Source organism: Bombyx mandarina, chromosome 11 (assembly GCF_030267445.1).
Source record: "Bombyx mandarina strain Sakado chromosome 11, ASM3026744v2".
Lineage (NCBI taxonomy): Eukaryota > Metazoa > Arthropoda > Insecta > Lepidoptera > Bombycidae > Bombyx > Bombyx mandarina.
The window spans coordinates 7,352,076-7,375,758 of record NC_143218.1 but is presented as its reverse complement, the minus strand read 5'-3'; the positions used below and the strand labels follow the sequence as shown (position 1 = coordinate 7,375,758).

Here is a 23,683-nt window from a genome sequence, read left to right as displayed (position 1 = left end):
ATTTCAGCTTCATACTAGCGTGTAGGTGACCTCTCGGAGCTCAAACCGGACGTGTTGCTAACATTGGTCCTAGCAAGAGCAGTGCTTCGCAGAATCTACCACCAGATCGGAAACGCGACCCACTGAGATGATCCGACGAGAAACTCAAGTCTGTGTGTCTATGGGTTAATTTAGTCCCCGAGTCCTTCGTCGCAAGCGACGGGCTCAGCGAGGAGGGTGACCAGTGCTTGAGGTACCTAAAAGCACCGTTAATGGATCGGGAGGATCCGTAATGACGTGTTTAGGGCGATGTCGACTGTTTACCATTGATTTCACAGGATCGGGTATGTAAATTTCGGCGGACACAACAAGAGGGTTTTCGTGTCGTGTCGCCTTCTCAAAATGTATATAGCTTAGAATATACTTTTACCTACCTTTATAGGAATGAATGGAAGGAGGAAGGAGAGAATGAAAATTCAATTCTATTTTAATTGGGCTATGTTGAGGTAAGAAATCACAATGAAGATATAGACAGGCTAAAATAGTAGTAGACAATATTAGTTTCTCACATTAGATCTTCTGGCATATTTTACAATTAGATGGTAATCATGATAATTGTAAGTACGTATTAGTGGATGTTTTTTAGTTGTTCACTATAAGAAAATATACAATTGCTTTATTCATTGGTGCAAGGATTGTTTGTATAGACTGATTAACATAAATAATCTGGTACCACTGATGGAAAGGCAAGTACTTGCTTTTTCGTTTATAGCTTTGTGGACGCTTATAACTCGATATGGAATAGTTTATTATTAGGTAGGTACTGTTACTGTTAGATTTATTGGCTGAAAATGTGAGGAATGACAATTTGTAAATTGTTTAATCGATTCAATGTTTTGATACTCAGTTTATTAACAGTGGCATATTAATTGTTTAATATTTGTGAATGCGCATGTACGAAAATGAAAAAACATAACTGGACGTAAATTTTTAAACAAAAAAATCTTTGAAGTTTTAATAAGTTCCCAGCATATATCTTCTCATCTTATCCGACACCAACAGTATTTCTCTTTTTATATTTCATTCCTTCCATTTCGCTTTCCCAAGATCAGGCATTACTTCAAACTTCGTTACAAAATATATAGCTGCATGGGCTATGTTTTCTGTGTCTGTACATTTAACGACGCAAAAAAAAAAAATTAACTTGATAGGAGATGTCACTTGCTTGACATATTTCAGTAGACTTCTCTTTCTCGTTGATTCGTGTCGTCTTTTCTGGGAAAAAATGTCTATCGGGGCCTAAATCTTTAGGCATTGTGTGTGTGAACAATGAGAAATAGTCCGACACGTAAATATGAACCTTTTTCTAAAGAAACCATTGGTAAAGAAACGGATAAGCACTCGCTAGGCAGCCAAGACACCGCTAGTGTGGTGAGTTGCTTTGTTGAAATTATCGATTTTGTTTGTTAAGACTTGATATTATTGATTTGTAGGTGTTAGTCATTAGTGGAGAGTGTTCTAGTACATGCTAGGTGAAAAAAGACGATGACGCGGGTACTATATTTTGGAAGAATTATCTGAAGATTTATACTAGTTGGTTACTTTGCTGTTGATCGATACGTTGTATTGAAAGAAAAATCCCTTAAATCGCTTACTTTAAATAAAAATGATCATGATTATTGAACATTGCTACGTATTCATGATTTGAGAATGAAAATGTTGACAAAAATTAACATCAAGGAGATTTCACTTTCATTATGTTTTAATTGTGTGAAAGTACAACAATCTTTCGTTTGACATAATTAATAAATAATAATACGCCGCGGACTGCCACAAAAAGATCACTTTCAATTTATGTAAAAATACTTTATCCAATTATTCAAATTGTTTGCTTTAAATGAATTGCTGATTCAAAATAAAGGGTATTCTTAAATTACAATTACTTACAATAATTATTTAAATATTAATAAAAACTAAATTTTCCAAAGAAAATTAATTCCAAGCAAATCAATTAAAATAACACAATTACTAAGTACAAATTGAATGCATTTGAATGAACAAAGTATTTCAACAGAAAAAGAACAGAAATGTTTCAAATCTTCTTATCTCATTAGAAATTGAAAAGGCAATACTAACTGAATGTTAGTATTGCCTTTTCAATTTCAATATCTACTAAAATATGTAAAAAGGAGAACAAGTACCTTCTGTGCAGATTGATAAAACTTTAACTTGCAAACCTCAGGAGAGTTTGTTTGTTCAGAAAATAAAGTTTAAATTTAAAATTATATCTGTTGAAGTCTGTTAGACTATTATCATAATAATATATATTATAATAGTATATCAGTTTCTATGGTTATAGTTCTCTGTGAGTTTAAAATTGCAAATTAATCAATAGGTACTCTAAATTTGATTGAGATATAAAATTTTATTTTTATGGAACACTTGCAACACATATACATTATTCAAAGTCATAATCAGCTAACTTATAAAAAAAAATCTAATATAAACTTGATCAATATTATGTTGCAACTTAATCTTAGGTGATCTTAATCTTAAGGTTCGTAAATTTTAATCATGAGTAGCGACTAGCCTTCATAGTCACACAATTAAACTTAAATGTCAATAAATAATAAAAAAAAAATTTACACATGACAGACATGAAGATTAACATAACAATGATAAATATGATTCTTTTTTTTGCTTTTTGCTGGTGGTAGGGTCATGGTAGAGCATAGTGTGTGTCTGTATATGTAGGTAACATAACCATGCACTTTTTTGCTGCAAAGCAGAAATCCATTCTGGACAGTTGCTATATAATACAACTGAGATTTAGACTTCATATCTTAAGTTAAACTTGAAATGTGAAGCTTAATTCATCAGCCAATAAGATCATTAGAGTCAAACACTTATACTTTTAATGTCTACTGGACTTGGACTGGTTGAACTATTGAATCCCTATTAGGGTCATGAGTTTATTAACTCATACACATGATTAAAAAAATTTAAGAAAAAAGTAAATGCTCTTTCATCCTTTATAAATTTTTATTTTTTATTTTCTCTTATTGTTTAGTAGGGTGGACGAGCTCACAACCCACCTGATGTTAAGTGGTCACCGGAGCCCATAATAGACGTCTACAACGTAAATGCCGCCACCTACCTTGAGACATGAGTTCTAAGGTCTCAGTTCTAACAGTACAACTGCTGCCCCACACTTCAAACCGAAACGCATTACTGCTTCACGGCAAAAATAGGGAGGGTGGTGGTACCTACCCATGCCGACTCACAAGAAGTCCTACCACCAGGTACCACCATTACATTAATTATGATTTTGCGCGTTTCATTTTTATTACACACTAGCTGACCCGGCAGACTTCGTAGTGCCTCAATCAATAAATAAAAGACCGACGGGGAACACATCAAAGGAAAAACAAAATTGTTATTTTTATTTAATTCCCAGCATTTTCATATTTATCTACCTTTTAAACCTTCTCTGGACTTCCACAAATAATTCAAGACCAAAATTACCCAAATCAGTTCAGCCGTTCTCGAGTTTTAGCGAGACTAACGAACAGCAATTCATTTTTATATATAGAGATTACACATTACACATTTGAATGTTTATTCCTTCACCGTGAAAGTCAATCGTGAACAATTGTTAAGTACATATTTCATTAGAAAAATTGGTACCCTGTCTGCGGGATTCGAACCCCGGTGCGTCGCTTGACACTAATGCACCTGGCATCTTATACTTTAGGCCACGACGACTTCAACTTTCCGCCGTTTCGAGAAGTCTAGTACAAAACGATATGAGCGCACTATTGTTTTCGGCGCGAAATGTCATCTAAACTTATCCAAGACATTGCACACATTACGACTGAAAAATGTAATGATTTTTATAAATGCCGAAGATATGTATCTCATGATATGGGTGTGACGTTGCACACACACAATCGGCAACCATAATCTGTTTTCAATTCCATGTAGACTTTGAGATTGTATTTATTGAGTGCCCACTGATGTTCTGTAGGTACTTGTTAAAAATCTCTGGGACTTTCTTATACAGGTTGTTTTTTCCTACCTATGCTGATAGCCTTGAGAGGCTATTTCAGCTTCTCCTTGACGTGTAGGTGAGCTCACGGGGCTCAAACCGGGAGTGTTGCTAACACTGGCCCTAGTAAGAGCAATGCTTCGCAGAATCTACCACCGGATCGGAAACGCGACCTACTGAGAAGATTAGACGAGAAACTCAGTGGGCTATGTCTGGGTAAATTTACTCGTCGATCCCTTCGTCGCAAGCGACGGGTTCGGCGAGGACGGTGACCGGTGCTTGAGGTACCTAAAAGCACTGTTAATGGATCAGGAGGATCCGTAATGACGTGCTTAGGGCGACGTCGACTATCTACCATTCGGTCCACAGGATCGGGTATGTAATTACCGGCGGCCACGATAAGAGGGTTTTCATGTCGTACCGCCTTCTCAAAGTGGCGCAATGATGCCGACTATAGATACTTACTGACTGAGTCAAGCTCCAGGTCATCATGGTGATCCACGTTCCTTAGGAACCATGGTGCTCCGACGTCTATCCTGCAAAAACGGGATTGAATGACTTGAAGAGGTTTCAAGTTGGTGCGGGCCGCGTGACCGAACACTACGGTCATGACGGTGCGTATGCAAGTTTTGTAGTGTAACCTTTTTACGAAGGGACACTTTATTTCGCTTTTAGGTGTAAGTCCCTATACTATAATATGGTTATCCGAGTCATCTGCCTTGCTGAGGCTAGTATTTAGCAAATTTGCAAGGCTGAACCCCGTGAGCTCACCCACACGTCCTGTAAAGCTAGAATACCCTCTCGAAGTTACTAGCATAGGCAGGCAAACAAAAAAAAAACTAGCCATCGGACCAGAGTGATTATAGGACAGGCACAAATAAAATATTGTAAAAAATCTCTCAACAGCCTGTATGTACGTTATTCGATAAACAGCATGTTTAATTTATAATCGCAATTCGCAATGTTAGATAAGTTCAGTGAAGTTCAGTCGCTCTCTCGAAGCGGTAAGGGGCGGACGTGCGCTTTTTGTAAAAAAAAAATGTCGCGACGTGACACGAATAGTTTAATCGATTAAAGACTGTGAACATTGAATACGTTTTCAATAATGCGTTTACTGATTTTAAATTATTTCTTAAGGAGGCTATTTAGAAAGGTAATGTGTTTGTTCAGTTAAAATTATTTCTATAAATAGTGTATTTGTTTTCAGCGATACCTTGATAATGTAAAGAGTTTTGAAAAGATATAAACATAATATACTTTTTAATATTAAGTTTTTGAACAATATTTCTCATTAAAAGATATAATAATTGTCATCGCGTACTGTAAAAAAATCAATGTTAATTCTTATTATAGCACCGTTGATATGTGCCCATCAGAAAGCATTACCGCCGATGTTGACTCATCTTCGACTTAAAGGAGAACAACGTTCATTTAGTTTAGCCAAGCAAGTATATCGTTTTTACCATTTTATATTTCGTTAACCGTACTAGAGTCGCTAGAGTGAAGACAATTGCGGACGTCCCCAGTGTGGAGCTGGAACGTTTGCCTACGTTTGCCGCTAGGGGCGCTATTCCAACTGCATACAAATTTGAGTTAACTTTTTCGCTATCGAAAACGTTAAAAAACTCACTAAGCACACAGCTTATTTTTAAATGTATACATTGCGTTTAGTCAAAAATGTCCATCGCAATCGGAAACATTGTCTATCACCGTTTATTTATTGATTATTCCCTCACAGGCATAGGATTGCGATATAACTAATCGAGTCAATTAAAGAATTCAAAATGAATAAAAAATTTAATTACAATTGAAAGGTATTTATTTTCCTTGAAACCGAATAATAATAATAGTTTTAACGATATGTATTCAAACTAACGACGAGTCTTAAGTAAACGAACTGAAATAAAATAAACACTGATTAAATAAATGTGAAATAAAAATGAACGGTGATAAAAAATAATGCAATTGTTCCACTTCATTGTTTGATAGTAATTTATCGTAAATTTTTATTTATCATTAATAAATAACATTTGTCAGCTGTGTGTGAATGAATCGGTCGTGCCACTTGCGTGTTTGATTCGACACACGACCACAGTAAGTTCTATTATCAGGGCAGGTTTGTTTCGTGGAATCGGAGTGGTGGAGCTCGCACGGTTAGGTACCACCACCCTGCCTATATCAGCCGTGAAGCAGTAATGCGTTTCGGTTTGAAGGGCTGGGCAGCCGTTGTAACTATATTGAGATCGTAGAACTCTTATCATAAGGTAGGGGGCGGTATTTACGTTATAGATGCCTATGGGCTCCGGTAACCACTTAACACCAGGTGGACTGTGAGCTCGTCCACCCATCTTTGGAATAAAAAAATAAAAACAAAAATTGGAAGAAGAGGAGGACTTTGGTCTCCCTCTACTAAAATACTGTAGCGAGTCCGCACATGACAATATTATTGGCCTCCCCCGACATTGCCGCAAGAAAATCAAAATTTCTAGAAATCCACAACACAATTGATCAATACCAAAATACGGGTCGCACACATACAATAATATTGACAATATCATGGGTGTATGTGCGGCTAGACTTAGATGCGTATCGACTGTACGTCAAATTAATTGAATATGCAATTTCGAAAAGGCACATCTCTGAAAATGTAAAATGTTCAGGAAATGAAAAAAAAACAGATTATTTTCTACAGCAGTGTAAAATTTTAAATATTAACTATTGAGATATATTTTAGTGTTAATTAGCAATTGAAAATTACTGGAATTATAATAAAATGGGTGTAGGTAAGCCTTAAAACTACATATATATGAAAAAACGTATTTGACAAAATATGTGACATGTGCTCTTTTCGTAATTGCATACTCAATTGCAGACGGCTGGATTAGTGCAGCTGTGTGCGCATTGCTTTTCGGCGCACGCAAGTTTCTTCATTTTCTTCCCACAGACAAGTACTTACAATGTGTTGAAGTAATACATTGCGCATTCTTTACTGGGCCTCTCGGACTATTAAAATAGTTTAGCCTTTAGCTAGTTTGGTTGTGAATCGAATTGCGATTTCTCTCCTTTAAATTGAATACCGAAGGTCAGTCACCTAACCCTTATGTTTACTATTTACTGTTCTTGCAACAAACTAACACGTCGCCTTAATTAATACGCACAGCCTATCAAACATTTAGACAGGCTTTTTAAGCCAATAAAGTTATTTTGATTATTGATACAAATTTTGTTAAAATATTAATGAATGTTTCATTTACTACCTCATGCTACATTACAAGAAAATATAGCATTCATGAAAATATAAATTTGCTAACACTAATTAGAGTAGCAATAAAAATGTACATGAACAACAATTAAACCTAAAATAAATACAAATAAATAATAAATCCAAGCATATTAAAATTAAAATAGATGTAAAAAAAACTCCCAATTATTATGTTTGTCTATCTATGTTTTGAAATAATTATGGAAATGTTGGAAAACTTTAATTAAACAGAATCGAAAAGTTTGAATACTATTATAATACTCCGTTCGCTCCGAGCTAGTTTGTACAGCTGTCTGGCGGTCTGCTTGGCGAGTGCGGTTAATGATTTTAAACCGTCTTGGATATTCATGTTTTACGACACGTTTTTGGTCCATTATTCCTCGCCGAACACGTCGCTTGGGAGTAAATTCACCCATAGACACAGTCCACTGAGTTTCTCGCCGGATCATGTCAGTGGGTCGCGTTTCCGATCCGGTAGTAGATTCTGCGAAGCACTGCTCTTGCCAGGGCCAGTGTTAGTAACATCTCCGGTCTAAGCCCCGAGAGCTCACCTACACGCTAGGGTAATACTGATATAGCCTCTCAAGGCTATCAACATAAGTAGGGGAAAAAAAGGTCCATTATGATGTACTAAAACTGGATTTTTCATGTTTCCCTAAGTGCCCCGATGCCAAAGAGGTGTCGGGGCCTAACGAGACCCCGGGAGATGGTTCCGTCTCAAACTCAATTGTTTTCTATGACGATTGGCCTACTCTTGACACTAAGAAGTGTTACTGCTCGAAAATAGACAGCTTAGTGGTACCTACCCTCTTTGACTATAATGCTATATTTAGAGATGTTACCTTCACCGTGGAAGCGATTCTTAAACATTTTTTATGTATGTATCTCTCATAATCTACCTTTATGCGGAATTCGAACACCGACATAAGTCGATTGCTTCGATGCGCATACAGCCAGTCTTAACCTTTAGTGCAAGACTTCAAAACTTTTTTATGGTCGGTCATCCTATTCTTTATACAAGAACTAATTCGGGCTTATGAATGTAACAAGGTCGCAAGCTTATCGTCTGCCCGACTATCCTACAAATTAGAATTGAGTAGCGTTTTCGATCCTGTTTTATCCTTTCGGCAAAATGCTAAATAATTAAACAACTTCGGCTTATGTAAAAGCGTGGCAGTTCCTTCTAGCATTATCGGGCAATGTGTGCCGCTTCGCTAATTATCAGACGTCGTATATGTTATCTTCTATGTAGATAAATATAAATCTGAGTGTACAAACAAACTTTTAAAACATAATGGTGTTTAAATTTTTTATTATTATATCTTTCTTTAGAAATCATTGAATCCTTTGTGTGATATTCTATACCACATTCCTTGCTATAGAGTCACTTTGCTTGTTTGTGTGGAAGACGAAAGCGTAAAGAAGTAGAGCGTAGTTGGCGTTAAAGAAAAATAAAATAAAACGACAAAAAAAAAAACATTAAAAGCAATTTTCAAAAGCATTTTCGAAATGCCCGTCACTCGCCTCTGTAGTACTTGAATATTAAAAACAAAAAAAAAAAATCTTAAAACTAACCTCCCCGCCTTCTCTTTTTATCTATTTTACTTTGACGATGCTCACCCAAAACTCTTCTTTCAAATCAATACGCTAACTGAATTAAGTTTCAACGTAATCGAATTAACTACGTTCAAATGAACTAAACATATATTATATGAACCTACAAATCTATATAATTATATTAAAATCTTCAATACTCTAATTATAAACGACAAAATATCGTAACTTAAATACACCCACTAAAAGCATAATGTAATTTGTACACATTAAGTTAATTTTTATTATTAATCATATTAAAATCTTCAATACTCTAATTATAAAGGACAAAATATCGTAACTTAAATACACCCACTAAAAGCATAATGTCATTTGTACACATTAAATTAATTTTTATTATTAATCATATTAAAATCATCAATACTCTAATTATAAAGGACAAAATATCGTAACTTAAATACACCCACTAAAAGCATAATGTCATATGTATACATTAAATTAATTTTTATTATTTAAATAGCAATGCACACAATATTTTTCTAAACATCGTACGTTTTATTAGTACGAAATTACAACGCGATAGTGTTTAAATCACGAGAGCGATTCGTATGAACTCTGAGTAAACTAAGGTCTAAAGAGTTTTCACACTTGTTTCAGCATTCCGAAGAGGGTGGACGACACGGGGTGATCGAAGGCGCTGGCGACATGTGGATCAGCGCAGTCGAGAGCTCCATACTGACATGGGAGGAGGTAAGAACTAAGTTTTTAAGAAGAACCGAACTATGTTACATATGTAATTGCATAATTATGAGTGCTCCGGGGGAACCTATGTGCTCCGGGGGAACCTATTAAGTAACGGATACTTCAAAATGGTAAACACAACTGCTGAGTTGTTGCAAATCTATTATAACTAGTGGTCCCGCAGTAGTCGAAATTTGACTATATTTAATTGAAATAAGTTTGAACACTTCTATAATCAGATATTTCGCCTAAACTACACTATAGACAAATAATATTAAAGATAAACAATATTAACCTATTCTCAATTTGACCACAGACTTTAAGCAATAACAAAAGTTTGACAATAAACCGAGTTTATATATGTGTCTGTGTCAAATACAACATGGTAGTGTGTGTGATGTTTTTTTTATTGATTTAATGTATTATTAATGCATAATTAAAAAAAATATTAGCATTCTGCACTCCTTCTCTATATTCTATATAAGTGTGGGAAATTTCATACTCCTCCGTCCGCGCAATTTTCGTAAAAAGGGATACAAAGTTTTTGCTTCACGTATTAATATATAGATAAAAAATCGTACGAGTTCGATGGCTTAATATATACCAGAGAAAATATATCTTTTTGAAAATGATATCCCATTTGCCCAATTAGAGATTGTAGGTACAAAATGATGAACCGGTGGCTTAATTAACAGGTACTTATTATGCCGGCCACTCACATGCGGGCAAATATTCGTACATTGTACGAATGTTTGCGCGCATGTGAAGGGCCGTCAAACATTCATTCGCAAACTTAGCAGCTGCTGTGCAAATGGGTTCGCATACTCAATTTGCGAACCCGTTTGCGCTTCCTCCTACACTTGTTTACGAATGTCTCACGAATTTCTCCTCCTTTTTAATTCGTCAATAGAACATTGAAGAGAAAAAGAGTTTTGAATTCTTTCCCAGACATCATTAACAGCCATGCTGTTTTTATGGGATTTCTTTTGATGAAGATACGCTACACAGTAGACGTCACGAACTATGAAAATGGCGATACGTCCGTTACCTTCGCAATCGTCGGCGCAACTGGGCAAACGAATGTGTGGGAGACTACGCGAAGGTTCGCGGTTCGCGCGCTTTGATGTCTGTTAAAAAACCGACACAGCTTGGAAAACCACGAATGTAGCGAAAACTTTGCATAATCATTTGCAAATGTCGTCCTACACTTGCGGGTTTGCGTATTCGTGCGCATGTGAGTGACCGGTGTTACAAGATGAAGCTTCACTGAATCTCCCCATGCTCATGTAAAATATGAATTCTGCTATTGCATATTTAGAACTGAAATTGACGATGTTTGATACGATGTTTGACCTAAATATAAATTAATATGAACCGCTGCCATAATTGGTACGCCGAGACCAAGTTGCTACAAACTGGTGTTGAATAGATTAAATATTTTCAATTGCCAATAATTGGTATACGATTTGACCGCTACAAGCATTCGTTACTAAGAAACATTCTGGTTGCCTAGTATCCAATTAGTAGTACTAACTATTGTAACGCTTGTTATCTAAACATAACTTCAAGGATAAAGTAACGTAACGTTAAAGTGAAGTAAGTAGTATTGTGAATAGATTGAGGAATAAGCAATATGTATTCAAAACAATCGTGTTTGCAAGTATCTTCGATTTTGTACAGAGCTATTTATGTATGATGATATTACATATGAAAAAAAAACCTAATTTCTGCTTCTTTGAGAAGTCTAAATTATATCACGAGTTCCAATTTGAAAATTATACTCGTGTTTCTTGGTATTTGCTTTAGTGGTAGTTATTATAGAGAGCACGGTTGCTTTCTTAGGTCTCCGTTGCGTTCTCTCCCGTCCGAAGTTCGGGTGCAGGTTTTTAAGCGTTTAATAGGCTAACTACCTTCAACGTGACCAAAAAAGATATTTCTGAATGAATTTCGTGATTAGTATATCAAAGGTCGAATTGATATTAAGTCTGTCCGCAAATTGAACGATCTCCCCTAGTAGGTTTCTGTGTCTCTTTCCAATGTGTCGGATAAATGGTTATTGCTATTCGACTGCTTTTTAGCTTATTAGTTAGCTGACATTACATTGGCATACATCAATGTCTATGATTTGATTTTTTGAAATTTATTATACCTATAATTGTTTCTAATGTTTTATAAAATACTAGCTGTACCCTACCGCTTCGCTGGGCATTTAAAATTAACATTATTATTTCTCACCCTCACAAACATTCTCATCATTAACACCCCCGCAACTGATGTAGGGAGTCCAACACTCGTATAAATATTAGCCTATCCATTAAGTACAAGTATTTTCTACATGCATACCAAGTTTCAAGTCAATCGGATGCGTGGTTCAGTAGTTATAACGGAACATCCGTAAAAACCACAGTAGATTTATATATTAGTATAGATGAGACTTTTGTAAAAAAAATTTAACATAAAATTGCTTATTTGATCTAATAATAATACATATAAAAACCGTAACTTTATGAAAAATAATAATATACGAATCGATATAAACAGATATGATTACAGCAGAAAATTATAGTGAATAGGTGATAGAGTATAAATTTAAACAAATAATCTTATCCTTAACTGGTGCTGATATTGTGTATCAAAGAGATGATCGATATTTCTGCTCTGAATAAAAATTAAGCATCGATTAATATCGTGATAACAGAAACTGTATCTCGTAAATACATCTAGTAGCCTTTGGAAATGATAAAGTCATATAAAGGAAGGTAGATAATTATGAATAGATAATTAAGAATCTATTTAATCCATTTATCTATCTATCTATCTATTTAATCTAAAAAACCATACATAACTAAACTACACATAAACATAAACTAAACATACATAACTCAGGCCAACTATCTGGTCGGCTTAGAAATCTTAAACGGCGTGCGTAAGACAATAGACGCTTTGCATCTAATGTATTATTTGATTATTGCTTATTAGAATTATTAATATTTATTTATTAATTACCCGATAGAACAGATACATCTTCCACTCAGTACAGCGACTTAACAGAGATTTTTGTTAATTAAAGACTTCATTTCTACAGACTTCATGTGGTGATGTATCATTTTTTATTTTGAGCTCTGATTCTTTTCCATTAGACGAATCTTAGAGAGTATCGCGGTCTATCAGATCTTCAATTTCAAACCTATACATATTGCTTTCCACTGCATATTCCCATTAGTATCGATATTGATATTGCTCATTTACGAACGCATTTGATTATGTTGTTGAACCTATAAAATATGGTATGAATTTATGAAAGTTATATTATTTACAATGTTGGATACAAAATTTCTTCACGAGCCAATTTCGTTTCAGACCAAGGCTTATCATTTCTTTTACCATAGCATTTAGGTCACTAATTATAAGGACTCCATGGCAACATTGTTTGGAGGTTAACATCGACGTTATGATTATCGATTTTTATCGTCTTGTAGTTATAATCTATTAAATTACATTCGAATTACTAAGTCTGATCACTTTATTATATTATAATAGAGTTAAGCGCTTCGATTGATTACTACGCATTTTGTGTTTGGTCTATTTTTAGAGGATAAATTGAAACGACATGAAGGTAAAGTGGCAGGGAATGCATAGGTAAATAAAAACCCTGAAATGCAATGTGGATTATGGTCGTCTAATGGTGTGACAGAGTTTTTGTACTTTCAGACATTGCCATTGACATTTGTCTTTGATATAATCTATGTAGAAATTGACAAATACAATACATATGAGGATTCCTTCTCGTGTTTGTCAACCGATTCTTTTTTTTTGTTTAGAACTCTTGACAAGTTTTAGTGTTACCAATAAGCAAAGTTTTGTTCATATTTACAAAAAAAAGTCAAGAACCAAGCAATAGAAAAAATTTAATACATAAAAAGTATAAATCTTGAACACTAGTATGTATATTGTGGATGAATCTATCTTAGATATGTTTTCTATATCTATTCGCTGGTAGCCCTTTTTTTTTCTACCTAAGCTGATAGCCTTGAGAGGCCATTTCAGCGTAACCTTAACTAGTAGGTGAGCTCACGGGGCTCAAACCGGAGTGATGCTAACACTGACCCTAGCAAGAGCAGTGTTTCCCAGAATCTACCACCGGATCGGAAACGCGACCCGCTGAGAAGATCCGACGAGAAACTCAGTGGGCTGTGTCTGTGGGTTAATTGGCTCGTCGAGCCCTTCGTCGCAAGCGACGGGTTCGACGAGGACGGTGACCGGTCTGGTAGCTGAGCTCACGGGCTCAACCTAAGACAATTTGCTACCGATAATCTCTTCTTAAGCTTCAAAAGAAAACAAGGCATGAAGAACGTTGTTCGTTGACTTAGTTCCAGCAATTACTTATATTGTTTGCTGTATCTGTTCCATTATGTTGCTATATTGCGAGATGTTTTAACGTTTCGTGTGCTTGCAAGCGATTGTTTGTCTCATTTACGTAATGCCTTTTGATGTTTGAACAATAAACGAATGAAATTGTTTTTGTTTACTATGTTTAATCCTTTTGTTTGAAACCAGTCGAAGGTGCCCTTCGTTTTGATTTTAATGTGATTTTTATAGTTTTAGCTTTGTTTTCGGTTTCGTTTTTCGTAAAGATTTTATTGAGTGTTGCTGCGTTATTATCAGTGAATTTAGATTTAATTTAATGGTGAGCTATTTTAGGATCTCTCGGAGGGAGTGCTATGTTTTTGATACACACTGACTTTTTTGCCAGGTCTTTTTAAGTGGGTTGTGATTCCGAACCGGCGGTAGACTCTGTGAAGCATTGCTCTTGCTAGGGCTAGTGTTATTAAATTCTATCCGTCCGGGCGTATTTGGAAGAACCCCTTAGGCTACCAGCGAATAGTTAGGAAATAAAAAAGATGCATGATTTTAGTGATTGGAAAGGAATTTGTTTGTACAAATTCGGAATCGACTGAGGGCAATTTTCGATGAATATACACATATTTTGCAGCGTCACTCGTTCACAAATTACCATATATTATATGTAGTAGCAGATGAGTTGCTTCCGTGGTACGCCTTAACGATGTGTAATTGTGATAGAGGCACAAACAGCATCGTGAACACTAAACATGACGTTTTGCGTATTGTTTAATCGTAGATCGTGTTCGCAGATTTTGTATAATCAAGTAGAAGATTTCATTAAAATAATAGTCCGTCAATACTGGTGTAATGTTGTTGTAAATTATAGTAAGACTTATTAGATATTCTTTTCTAAAAGTAGATTTCGCAGTCAATCTTTGTTAATACGTCATCATTATTATCCACACGTGTCTACCACAGTACGTAGGCCTCTTCCAACTTTATACCACGGAGCCCGGTTTTAGGCTCCCTTGAATATATATATATATATATATATTTATTATCGCTTAGATTGGTGGACAAACTCACGGCCCACCTGGTGTTATTTAGGTTGTTACCGGAGCCCATAGATATCTACAACGTAAATGCCGCCACCCACCTTGATATATGAGTCCAAGGTCTCAGTGTAGTTAGTAATTTCGGGAGTGGTCTCCTAAAACCCAGTACATGTGTAGCGCTTTGCTTTATTTTTTGGTGACGATTCTTTCGTTTGAAGGTATCGGAGCGTTTGAGCGTCGACGTCCGCCGAGGTTTGTCATGGCGCGAAGCCAACGACCGCATGAACTTCGTTGGAGCCAACGAGTTTCAGGTGAAGGAACAAGATCCGCTCTGGAAGAAGTACATCGAGCAGTTCCAGAATCCGCTCATACTCCTGCTTCTCGGTAAGTCGAAAGTAAATCTAACTACCGGGTACTTTGGGCTTGCCAATTTTTGCAGTGTATTCGCAGGATCTTAAACATTATTTAACAATTAGTCATATTAAAACCGGACTTGTCGTTTTTCGTGATGCCCGAACCAACAAAAAGACAAAAAAGGAAGAATTAATGAAATCAGATGCAAAGAAATATCGCGCCATCTGTTTAAACTCTTTTATGTTGTTGTTGTAAACCTTATATCAATGTACAGACAGAATTACACTTGTAATCAAACCAATTTTTAAATGGAATAAGAGAAGAAAAGAGAAGCGACAAATAAAGTGAAAAAGAATATTAAAACTGGCATTACCGATGTGTCGTCTCCGCCTGAAGAATACTTTAAAATGAATTCATTTTGCTACCTAAAAGGACATTCGAGTCTACGAATTATCTGTATAAATAAATATGTCACTAGCTATCAATCCTTTATTGGTTCTTAAACTCTTCATCGGATTGTAATGAAACTTGGCACAGTAGTTGTTGACACTCTAACGGAGGTTTCTAACTTAGTACCACTAACATAAGATAAGTGGCGCGCAAGTAGATTCAATAATCGTAAAATCATAAAACCGGATTTCACTAATAATACACACATAAACATTCGACATTTGACATCTAAAATCTACAGTTTTCTCCTGCGTTATGATTACCAGAAATAAAACCAGGAAAAGAACGCCCAAATACCTTTTGAAAAGATACTGACTCCTGTCAGGATTGGCATCTGGATTCCGTAATCGGGAGCACTGATTCAGAATCAACGCAGACCAACAGATTTTAATTACTTTTCTGTGATCCAAGCCCTCCCAAAGCAGCGACACGATAATTAAAGAACGATCGAAATTAGTATTTAACATGATGTTGAACATGAAATTATGCTGGCCTTAGATCTCCAATTTTTTTACTTGCCAAGGCATTGAATTTACACTATCTTTTGGGTTTTTTTGCAATTTACTTGAAATTGAAGGCTGGACGGCCTAAACTGACTTAAAATTCGTATTCAGCGGGTCGAAAAACATGCCCGTAGATGCCGTTGGCGCCCGGTGTACAGAATTTTTGTTTGTGTGCCCGTGTAATGATTCATCAACTTTGCAGTAGTGTAACCGTAGCTACACGTTTATGCACTAAAATGAACTGAACGATGTTAATACTAGTCCAGATATAAACATGTATACGAAAATAGAACTATTACCTTAATCGATAGGAATGTTCGTGTAGAATAACGAGAATAGGTTCCGTCGGGAATTACACTACGTGGCTCATAGTGAATTCATTGGCTTAACTATTTATGGGTATAGTATAGAATGTGTTATACCCTGTTGATGCTATCAACGTTTTTACAGCAGCATCTTGGCTGTGCCCCCGGTGTTGCTGGTGTTCATGACCCATAATTATGTATCATCACGTGGAAAGCATAATTTCTTTTCGACCTATAAAAAACACTTAGTTTAATTATCACAGTTTGATGCCACGAAACGCTAGGCTACTGAGTGTATGATGCTGAGTCGGCTGGTTGGATAAATGCCACTTGTCCTTGAAGAATGTTCGAGTTTCGTGATGAAACAACGAAATAAGGTAAAACGGTGTGACGGTGTAAAAAAAAAATGGTAAAACTTTTTACTTGTGGTAGGACCTCTTGAGAGTCCGCGCGGGTAGATACCACCGCCCTGACTATTTCTGCCGTGAAGAAGTAATGCGTTTCGGTTTGAAGGGCGGGGCAGCCGTTATAGGTATACTTGATACCTTAGAACTTATATTTCAAGGTGGGTGGCGCATTTACGCTGCAGATCTCTATGGGCTCCAGTAACCACTTAACATCAGGTGGGCTGTGAGCTCGTCCACCCAACTAAGCAATAAAAAAAAAGGTGGATGTGTATAATTGGGTTACACTATACCCTACTTATGTTATAAATGCGAGAGTTTGTGATGATGGAGGGATCTTTCTTACACTTTGACGCAAAAGTTACTAGACGGATTTTGATCAAATAAAGATAGTTTATAACCTAGATTATCGCATATGCTTTTATTTGTTTATTGTAATATTTCTTCGTTTGTTTTTGGCTTGGGCGTCCGGAGTTAGCACGGGTAGGTACCACCATCTCGCCTATTTCTGCCGTGAAGTAGTAATGCGTTTCGGCTTGCAGGGTGGGGCAGTATAAAACCGAGACTCCGAACTCATGCTGAAAGTCCTCTTTCTCTATTCAGGCCTATCATACGTCATCTCTGCACTCTTACCTTTCTCTCGCATGTCCTCTTTCATGGAGTTTAAGTCTTTTCAAGGACGCCTCCTCCTGACATTTCCGTCCACTTTCATAGCCAAAACTCGCTCATCCGTTTATGCTATATAACAAAATCCCGAATGAATGTATGCCGTCGACGGTAAAGAAAGTAAATGTATAATTTTATCACTCAGACAGATTTGAATGTTTCAAATAACCCCTCCTCTCGGGCCGAAACCCGTTCCCTAATCGATTTAAACTGTTTATGGACCGGCATCTTACTAATTTTGGCTCATCATTGCGTGTCTCAACTTTATTTCGAGAAACGTCTCCGCGGACAGACATCTTTAACGTTAATAGTGACGCATTTCATTAATAATCGCTTTACCTATTAATAAGTTATATTTTGTCGTTTTTTTTTTATTGCCTTTGTAGGCAGACGAGCATACGGCGCACCTGATGGTGAGTGGTTACCGTCGCCCATGGACTTCAGCAATGCTAAGGGCAGAGCCAAGCCGTTGCCTACCGCGTTTCTATTGTAATCTGTAATATTCCATAATGAGTTTTTAGTTATTTATCTTAATTTATTCCTTTGATAGATAAAAGAGATCGCGGCCACTTTTACAGGAAGTCGATCAGATATCGTAACGCGAACGGCTTCACCCAACTTAAGACATGAGGTCAAAATTTCAATTGGCTTGTATAAAGACCGTCGAAACCCTTTAAATATCGTTCTTCGTACATTTAACGATAGTTTCAATGAAGCGTGTCAGAGGCTCGTTAGGAAATAATAAAAATACATAATTTTATGATTCTGAAACGTGTAGTCGGCGCCTATTGATTTAAATTGAAAGAAAACACACACACACACACACACACACACACACACACACACCTATAGCGGGTAGCCATCAGACAACGCAAGATAATTGACAGATGCCTGAATCTCGCTTACGACATTTTCAAGATAAAGCGCATATAATATACAAGTTCCGAACAACAACATTCGGACCGTCGGTCTACCGAGCAATATCGCCCGCTCGGTGGAAGATCTTCCCTTTGTCGTATATCTACACACACACACACACACACGCGCGCGCGCGCACGCACGCACGCACGCACGCACGCACGCACGCACGCACGCACGCACGCACGCACCCACCCACACACACACACACACAAATTGCACGTAAACGGACCGCATTATTATTTTGTGGCTGTAGGAACAGAACGATGGGACTAGATATAATAAAGAGTTCACTTTATCAGTAATTTCATTAACAATTACAGTGGGATATAAGTAAATAAAAATAATTGTAGAGTTATAATAAGCAATCTAAATTTTATTGAAACATTCACCCAATAAGTATATTTAAGCGCTAAGAAAAGATGTATTAAGACATTTTTTCACCTCTAACCCAACAAGAATCACATAGCGTGGCGTCACATGTGGCTAATCGTTTTGTATTAAATATAATATGTCACGTGCGTCGAAGTTAAGCTCAGTCGAGCTTTGTAAAATTGCCAGGAAACCTTGTAAATATGAGTTGTCTTTCACTACAGCGGATGGATGACGGTGCATATAATATAAATTGAAATAATAAAATTATATTATTAACTTAAAAAATAAAAATAATTATATTGAAGTTGTCGTGGCCTAAAGGGTAAGACGTCTGGTGCCTTAGTATGTACCGATGCACCGATGTTCGAATCCCGCAGGCGGGTGCCAATTTTCCTAATGAAATACGTATTTAATAAATTTTCACGTTTGACTTCCACGGTGAAGGAATAACATCGTGTAATAAAAATCAAACCCGCAAAATTATAATTTGTGTAATTAATGGTGGTAGGACCTCTTGTGAGTCCACACGGGTAGGTACCACCACCCTGCCTATTTCGCGGTTTGAGAGCTTGGGCAGCCGTTGTTACTATACTGAGACCTTAGAACTCATATCTCAAGGTGGGTGACGGCATTTACGTTGTAGATGTCTATGGGCTCCGGTAATCAGTTAACACGAGGAGACCGGTGTCATATGCTAGCGTTACCGCAGAAACACGCCTCACTGAAACAAATAAGAGTTACCTCCCCTCCTACTTCTGAATGCGTTACGTCATCACTAAACGTTCTCCGTTCATACGATGCCTCTCATAAATATTATTAAAACATAAAAACGTACGTAATCAACGTGTTTTAATAACAGATGTTCGTCTCCCATGAAAATACAATGTTAACCATATTGAACACAATATGTAGTTTCATTGGTCAAAACTAAATTTGAACTATTCTTGACGACTTCAAAAAGTCGCGATCGTAAGATCGAATCTTAATCTTCTCTACATTACCCAAATATAATGAATATTATGAATATTTACACGCAGTAACATTATAAACTGTCTCGGTCTCTGGAAAACGGAATCCTGTAGATTGATATGTTCGTTCGTCTCTTTTTAGTGTCACTTCTTCGTTTCATTAAGTTATTTTTCCCCCTACCTATTTGCTGGTAGTCTAAGGGACTATTCCAGCTACGCACGAATGGGTAGGTGAGCTCGCAGGCTCAACCTGAGAGAGATTGCTAACACTAGCCCTAGCAAGAGCAGTGCTTCGAAGAATCTACCAACGGATCGAAATCACGACTCACTGAGAAGATTCGGCCTAAGTGGGTCGTGTCTATGGATTAGTTCGCTCGTCGAACACTTTGTCGTAAACGACGAGTTCGGCGAGGACGGTGACCGGTGCTTGAAGAGCTTATAAGCAGCGAAAGTAGGTCCGGGGAGCCGACAAAAAATGTTTCAGGCGACAGTGGCTTCGCGTTTTCCCCATCGCCTGTACCCGATATGATCAAGTTCCAAACCATAACTATGCTGATGAAATTTACACTGCAGAAAATCGGAACGTAATGTGAAATGTATTCGCGAATGCTTAAGGTCGACATCCCATTAATTTGGCAACTTTATAGGCATAAAGGAATTTGCTTTGTAATGTCGACACGAATGCAACTACGTCTACGTTTTTGTTACCATTAACCGGCTATTAAAAGTACCGTAATTACAGCCTCCTTTATAATCGTACCCACAACGTACAAAATAGGGTTGCGACAAGTAAATTCGCATAAAATCGAATACTTGTATAGCCGAATACTCGACAAACCATTATTGTTTCGAACTCTCGATTGGTTTGCGTGTACTTTGCTTGTCATTGCATCGAGATCTCTACCTAAGGGCTATAACTTTAAGATCAATTACATATTTATAAGTAATTTCTTTCATAGTTGATCGCTTAAATACATTAGAACTAATTATAGTCTTGAGATTTTAAATAATAGATGAAATGAATTTGTGGTCTAATTGCTAAGACGGCCTAATTGTGTCGAGAATGGAATTATATTTTTGAAATCTTAACATACGATAGTAATAATAATAGGTAAAATCTCACAGGTAAAAATTATAAATTTTCTTATACACTCACATTCTGATTCGTGTTCAGAAATCGCATGAGTATGTTTCTGTTTCAAGGGTTACAGAGTTATGATGCTAATGTAATCGAGATTCCGACCTCACATCTCAAGATGGTTAGCGGACGTCATGTTGCGATGTAACCACATAAAATGATAAAAATACGAATGTACTTTACTTGAAACGTGCGTTTTAAGAATATCTTGAAGAGTTTTTTATGTTTGAGAGATTACCGGTGGCCCGGGGGTCTCTCCAGTTTCACCAGGCCAGATGGGCGAGCAAAGGTTCAGCCAGGAGGGGTGGAATTTGCTAACAGCTGCTCGAGCGCCTCTAAAGGAGACCTAACAAATCAAGGGCAGCTGCTTCGCGTATGAATCTACCACCGGATCGGAATCGGTGGTATTGAATAGCCTAAAACATGCACTCGATAAACTTTATATCATACCTGTTACTTAAATAAATTAAGTGTTAACGATAAAGGATCGCATACGGAACACCGCATCTCGAAGTATCGATATTTTTTGCGCCTTGTTCGCACCTCTAGCGCAGTATACACTTTCGAATGTACATACGAAGGTACGTTGACCCGATGTACGGCCTCAAAAAAATAGCGATGTCTTATCATAGTCAGCCTTCGAAAGAATTATCTAGAACTGTATAGAACAAAAAACGAAACTTGGTTAATTACACCGGCCGACAAATGAAAATTTTTTGAAAGTTGTTTGTATTTGAGCCAAAAATATCACCAATTTATACTATTTTAAACACAAAAACACCTACATATTTGCCCTATCACATCAGATTTTTTTATAAGAAGGAAAAACCATTTTTTTCAAAATTTAACGAAAAAATCAATAATCATATTACAAAAACATATATTTGAACATTTACAAAGAAAACAATGAGTCTAAACAATGCTGCAACTATTTAGAGTGACATCTTTTACGTTTCGTGACAAAATTACGTCTGGGTGTAGTTTTTTTGTGAGTATCTTCAGTAATATCACGTGTCAGTGACCAGCAGTAATCAGCCATCATATTCACATTCCATCGACCTTGGTACCTTGTCTCCATAGTTTTTATGTCCTGATGAAACCTTTCTCCCTGCTCTTTACTGTAATCACCAAGATTATCAGGAAAAAAGTCCACATGTGAATCTAGAAAGTGGAGTTTTATGCTCATATTACACCCTAATTTTTGATACTTATCCAATAAGTTTGCAACCTTATTTTTATGGTCGGGATGTTTATTATTTCCTAGAAAATTGTTGACAACATCTCTGAACGCCAGCCAAGCATCTGATTCAGTGTTATTCATTGTGGCATCAAATTTTTCATCAGCCATCAAAGATCTGATTTGCGGTCCATCGAACACTCCTTTAATTTTTGCATCAGATAATCTTGGAATTTTTTTACACAGGTATTCAAAACTAGCATTGTTTTTAGCCAATGCTTTAACAAACTGTTTCATCATACCGAGTTTGATATGAAGCGGAGGTAGTAAAATTTTTTCAGGACTAATTAAATTTGTTTGTATAACGTTTTTTGTTTCTACTTTGAGATTTTTACGAGGATTCCATTATTTTTGAACGTAGTGCTTGTCTCGTGCTATACTGTCCCACACGCACAAGAAGCATGGAAATATATATAAGTACGTAACGTAAGAATTTTTTTAAATAAACACACTAATTTCAGTAAAAAGTTTATGAACAAAGTAACTGTAGAGGTTTATTTGCATGTAACCTGTTTCGAATGGGTGTGTCGTTGTTGCAACTAATATATTTCCTCACGAGAGGTCGCACGATTCGAGAAAAGAGCGCCAAAATCTAAAATTTAATTTATTTTAATCAAAAAATTTAAAATAGCCAATGTCTTAATTTTTTTTAAAACCTGATGTGATACGATAAAATGAGGTATAATTTCGTGATCAGCACTACCAAATTAGTGGAAAAAAGTAATCAGAACATGAACAAGGAAAATGATGTCGGCCGGTGTTATTATTCGAAGGTTGTCGGTAGTGTTGAGTTTTTCTTCAATTTTCTAGAATTATGTTGGCCGTGTATTGAGGCTAACAGGTAGAGCGTGCCATAATAAGTTAACTGTTTCTTTCGTCTTATTCGACATAGGATGGACACGTGTGAGATGTATAAATGAGTGAGCACGTCGTTCCAATCATATTCAAATTTACCCATTTTTAATAAATAAATATAAAAGAATACGAACCTTCAATTTTCCCAGAAAAATATTGTCTTAAATATAGGCATAATAGAGATTCTAAAATAATTATTCTCGGAATTCTGCCTTGAATACACGAACATATAGAGGAGATACCATAAAAAACGAATTTCTCAAAAACTCATTATGCTAATGAGCAAATAAGGACAGATAAAATTGAATAATGAATCACGGGTATTAGTAGTAGTATCTCGCGAAAAATAAGCCCAATGCACTCTTCGGCTCTATTTATGACTTTTTTACTGGATTATTTATGGTTATTTTTTATTATTTATGATTATTTTTGATTATTTATGGGAGCAGACCGCGGGCTAAAGGACAGTGCCGACATGTACCCCAATCCTGATATCTAGAAAAAGGAAAAAAATAACAAACTCATTT

General features: G+C 36.4%; 1 protein-coding gene across 3 annotated transcripts in view; it reads left to right on the top strand.

Annotated features, from left to right (window-relative positions):
* Positions 1–23,683, top strand: part of SPoCk (secretory pathway calcium atpase) — a 50,453-nt gene that overhangs the window by 2,126 nt on the left and 24,644 nt on the right. The window contains exons 1-3 of one of the 3 annotated variants that reach the window (XM_028173382.2): positions 1,218–1,410; positions 9,501–9,593; positions 15,202–15,367. In XM_028173382.2, coding sequence (XP_028029183.2) covers positions 1,309–1,410; positions 9,501–9,593; positions 15,202–15,367 — 361 coding nt within the window. In that variant the 5' untranslated portion in view covers positions 1,218–1,308. Of the gene's footprint in view, positions 1–1,217; positions 1,411–5,002; positions 5,181–9,500; positions 9,594–15,201; positions 15,368–23,683 lie in introns of those variants that run through there. The other 2 variants (XM_028173383.2, XM_089730846.1) reach the window with 2 other exon arrangements.